Source organism: Triticum aestivum, chromosome 7A, assembly GCF_018294505.1.
Source record: "Triticum aestivum cultivar Chinese Spring chromosome 7A, IWGSC CS RefSeq v2.1, whole genome shotgun sequence".
Taxonomy (NCBI): Eukaryota; Viridiplantae; Streptophyta; class Magnoliopsida; order Poales; family Poaceae; genus Triticum; species Triticum aestivum.
The window spans coordinates 5,739,622-5,744,257 of NC_057812.1; the positions used below are offsets into that span (position 1 = coordinate 5,739,622).

The window sequence follows — 4,636 nt, forward strand, 5'->3', positions numbered from 1 at the left end:
CTAGGGAAGCCCATAGCCGCCGTGCGTCTAGACGGGGTGCCGCCCGGGCGCATGGGGTTTCGGATCTACAAAAGCTCCCGTCGGATTGCTTGTGTGCCGTGCTTCCGTGCGGGTCCCCTTTGACGTGAGCTGTGCGCATCAGCCCTGGCGTCGAGGGTACACGGTGACGTGTTCGTGTGCAAACACACTTTTTGATGACTTCACCGGGGACGAAAGATCGAGAATCATCATCAACCATGTCTAAACTTTCCAAGCCATCAGAATCAAGTTAGGCTAAGACAGAGATCACGAGAGGGACGGTCTGCGCCCCTATCACCGACTTGTATCGAATGATTGGTATATGGGGAGGGAGCCTGTAATCATGCCTCTGGATGTGGTGTAGTCATGTTTGTGAATTTCGTTAATAAATCTCTGTGTGTAGTTTCTTGTGTCCGTGTGATTGCTTGTCTGGATCCACGATGACCTTGAAATTATTCTAACATTGGCGATGGACGATCTCTCCTGATCAGAATAAGGCCAATGCTTGACGCATTGGACTCTTCGCCTGCCCCAACTAGCTCTCGACATGGACTTGTTGTGTCCGTTGTGCACTTTCCAAAGTGATGGCCTCGGTTTCACCGCCTATAATCTGTCCCGTGAACACGAAGTGAACACGAAAACTAACAACTTCCGCTTGGGCAGGAGCAAGGGGTAGGCCTCCCCATCCGAATGGAGTGGAGATACAGAGCATTACTGTACTGTACTGCCATAGACAGCGACGGCGGCGGCTGAACCGAGGTATATATATTGAGTGTCAGTGCAACTGTACGTAATCTCATTTTTTTTTTACAAATGCATGTTGGACAACCTTGCCAAAATTTAGTCGAATTTTTTGAACCCTGCCACGTATCCATGGTTTTGTTTTCGAGTCTCTTGGCACAAAACCATACTACCTAGTTTTTATTTATTCTTTTGAACCCAAAAGTTTTAGTGGTACTGCTACGTCCCAGCAGCACACGTATACTTATATGCCCGATATATAAATGGAGCCCTGCCTCCCACCTCATTTCTATCTTCTTCTTCTTCTTCTTCTTCTTCTTCTTCTTCTTCTTCTTCTTCCTTCTCCTCCTTTCCCCACGCCATCCCTTCTTGCCAACGTACATACCACGACTCCCAGCCATGGTCTTCTTCTCCCCCACCCTAATCCCCTCCCATCCACGCTCTCTTGGCGTTGTGGATCCGGAGGATACCATGGAGGCGTTCGCCGTTGTCGCTGTGGTTGTTGCTCAAGCGAGCTGGGACGGGGACAGTAGGCCGCCGTGGGAGGCAGATGCAGCTGCTGTGCCTGTGTCCGTACCGCACGCCGGAGACGGGTGTGCCGGTACGGGAGATGCGGCTGCGGCTGGTGTGCCGCCGAAGCCATGGTCGGACGGCACCACGACTGGCCGTTCCACGGTACGTGTCCCGTGTCAATTCCCAAACCGAATTCATCACCGTCTTCTCCGGCTCCGACCGCCTCCAAATTCATTTCTTTTTGTGCTGCTCTCCTATCTTCTAGTTACCGGTAAACAGCAACATTAACTGAATTTGAACCCCTCCTATACTACACTACACTACACTACACTACAGCAGCAGGTCAGCCAGATACTACAGCTGGGTTATGAATTTTACCATCTGTTTTTCACTGGTAATTGAATGAATCATCCTGGTAGAAATTTCTTCAGATGATTCACCCATCTTTAAATTCTTGTGCCTGCCAAACTAATCACCGACATGCATCTCTCTCTGCCTCTCATAGCTGCAGGTTGACCCCCCTTGTCGCTGCTGGAAATGCCCGGATCACGGTGGTTCAAGCGCAGCAGCCGTCATGCGGCACCGCCGCCGCCTATCGAGTGCAACGATCAAGGCATAGTCGACAGCCTTACTGAAAATAATCAGAGAAGCATGTGGGCTAGCAGAAGGATTGGGGAGGACGAACAACTGTACATTGTCCACGTGCAGGGAGCCGCTGGCATCGGTCTCCCGACTACGCTGCTGGTCAAGAAGTTCCAGAATGCAAACCCAGCACTCCTAGTGGATGACAATGTCAAGAACCGCTGCAAGTTGGAGATGACTCTGTTAGCCAGCATCTCTCATGACAACATCATCAATGTGCTACACTTCATCCAGAGGGAAGACGCGATCATGCTCGTCTACGAGTACCCGGTGAATGGCAGCCTTGACTACTGGCTCCACCGGCGGGAGGGAGGCGAGCAGCCACTGAGCTGGCCGCAGAGGATTGCTATCGCCATCGGCGTGGCCCAAGGGCTCTGCCACTTGCATCACCGATGCAACAGACCGATTGTCCACCACAACATCAACTCTGAAAACATCTTGCTTGCTCAGAATTTCAAGGCCGTGATAGCCAGCTTTGGCATTGCGCAGATGAACATTGCCGGGCTTAACCAACCATTGCCGATCGGGGACATTCCAGTTGGTAACTTTGGGTATGCAGCTCCAGGTACGCCAGGCCATAGATCCACGCAATGGAATTCTGTCTTAATTAACTAGCTTGGCCTTTTAACTAGTACTGATTGTAGCTGATTACTTACAGAGTATGGTGTCGCGGCAAGCCAGCTGACAGAGAAGGTAGACATTTACAGCTTCGGCGTGCTGCTGCTGGAGCTAGTCACAGGGAAGTTGGCCAATGGAGCAGATGGTCTATTGGCAATTTGGGCTCAGGACAACTGCAATGAATTGATGGCAAACCATCTGAAAATGTTCAACACTGGCGTGGACAAGGGCATCCCTCATCAAGCGCGGTACATGGAGGAGATGGCGGCCGTGTTCAGGCTGGGTGTGGATTGTACCGTTGGGGATCCAAAGCAAAGGCCGTCCATGCAGATGGCTCTCAAACGACTCCGCCGCAGCCGTGGACGTGGCCCATTCCGTGGCCTCCTAAACCTGTAAGGCCACAGGCTAAAACCAAGTGCCTTAGTTACTTTAAGAAAATAAAAGACGCGCCATCTGACTGGCTTAACAGGGTCGAGCACGATCCCACCCCCGCATCGCCCTCCTCTGGCGACACGGGGGGCGACACGTTGAGCATTCCTGAAGGCGCCGCCTTGGAACCCACGGTTCTAAGGGTGGTGTTGCTGCACTCAGCGCCTATGTATCCTGCCTTGGGTGTGTGCGTGTGGTGTGGTGGCGTGCGTTTGTACCGGGTTGTTGATGATCATTGCTTTATATATAAAATGGTGCGAAAGCCTTTTTTAGTAAAATAAAATAAAAATAAGAATAAGCAAGGGCCTTCCCTATTGTTCACATGAAAAAATGAAAGAAAAAGAAACATCCCTGATTGCAGCACCTTTATAACAAAATGTTGCTTCCTCCCATACTAATGTCATTTACTTGCTTTTATCCGTGTACGTTGTTCATAATGCTATGGAAACAGAGTTTGTTGTGTTCCTGTCTGCTACAATGATTTTTAGTCATTCGAGTGCTTGCTCATTTGGAACTTGCGAGATGGACTTTCCTGTAACAGAATACTGAGTTAAGTAGGCAACACAGTATGTTTCTGACAACTTCTCGAATTTAGGAAGTATTCCCACTGTTAACATTTTCAGCAGAGCAAATTTGTGATTTTCTTGGGCACCTCATGTAGAACACAAATGTAGAACACAACTATTTTACTAAATTGGATAATCAGTAACCGGTAGACTGTAGTATTAAATGTAACCTCCCCTTCTGAGTTATTGTAAATTGCAGTGTAGTTTGTATGGTGATTCTGTGAAAGATTTTGTTCTTGTCTGCTTGAATTTAAAGAACTTATATGCTGTGTCAATATCCATTTCTTTTCGTGAATTCTTATTGGGCGCATCCTTTTTGTTTCAGATACATCACCAGTGAGGATGTAGTCCAAGTGAAGGGCGGTATTTTTTTCGCAAAGGGGAGCACCCCGGCCTCTGAAGTGAAGGGCAAAGTGGCATATGAGATCAGCTCAGCGGATGAACTGACATTGACAGAGCTATGTTCAGTGGTACTTTGAAAGATTCTACTGTAGACAAGATGGTGGCTCTGCTTTTGTGTTTTGTTTGACAAGAAAGCTTCAGGATGCCCCAAAACCAAGGGAAGAGTCTACCAGTGGCAAGAGGCACAACAGAGTGTTGCAAACCTCCAGCATGAATGCAAGGCACCTAATATACTACTGTCTGAGTTGTCAATGGTGACAACAGATCCAGATTGTCCGTGGAGTCATTTCCGGCCTGATCTAATGGAAGCTGTCTATTTGTGGGTCAGAGGGCTCAAGTTCCACCAAATCAGTGAGATGTCTCAGGTGATCAGGGTCATTAGGAGGCTCAGGGAGGTCCTGCAGCAGCTGATCTCTGCATCTCAGTCGAGCAGCGAAACCCAACTAGAAGGCAAATTTACCGAAGGCTTCAGTAAGATCAAGAGTTGATTTACAAGCTAGAAATATTCTGTGGCTCAAGGAAGTAAATGTCTTGTTGATTTTGTCCATTTTGCTTGTGTTGTAGATGGTCAAGGTGGACTCGATTGGGGATGATGAGGAAGTGAACATTAAACCAGTTTCTGGAGAGCCATGAACTTCCTTTCAGATTATACCAAAAGGCTTCCCCAGGTCTCAGATATGCTTCCGTTAATTCAAATCTGGCATTGG

The 4,636-nt window shown here is 48.5% G+C and overlaps 1 protein-coding gene across 1 annotated transcript; it reads left to right on the top strand.

Moving 5' to 3' along the window:
* Positions 1–1,809: 1,809 nt before the first annotated feature.
* LOC123152727 (probable serine/threonine-protein kinase PBL9) lies at positions 1,810–4,417 on the top strand. The gene is made up of 4 exons (XM_044572208.1): positions 1,810–2,479; positions 2,573–2,924; positions 3,853–3,997; positions 4,061–4,417. Exons 1-4 carry the CDS (start codon positions 1,810–1,812, stop codon positions 4,415–4,417), a joined length of 1,524 nt encoding a protein of 507 aa, XP_044428143.1.
* Positions 4,418–4,636: the final 219 nt, after the last annotated feature.

Bases quoted from the DNA above. Each gene is read 5' to 3' on its own strand.
- LOC123152727 (XM_044572208.1), top strand. From the start codon at position 1,810: ATGCCCGGATCACGGTGGTTCAAGCGCAGCAGCCGTCATGCGGCACCG. The intron at 2,925-3,852 runs GTAAGGCCACAG...TTTTTGTTTCAG, and splicing joins TTCCGTGGCCTCCTAAACCT to ATACATCACCAGTGAGGATG. The intron at 3,998-4,060 runs GTACTTTGAAAG...TTGTTTGACAAG, and splicing joins TGACAGAGCTATGTTCAGTG to AAAGCTTCAGGATGCCCCAA.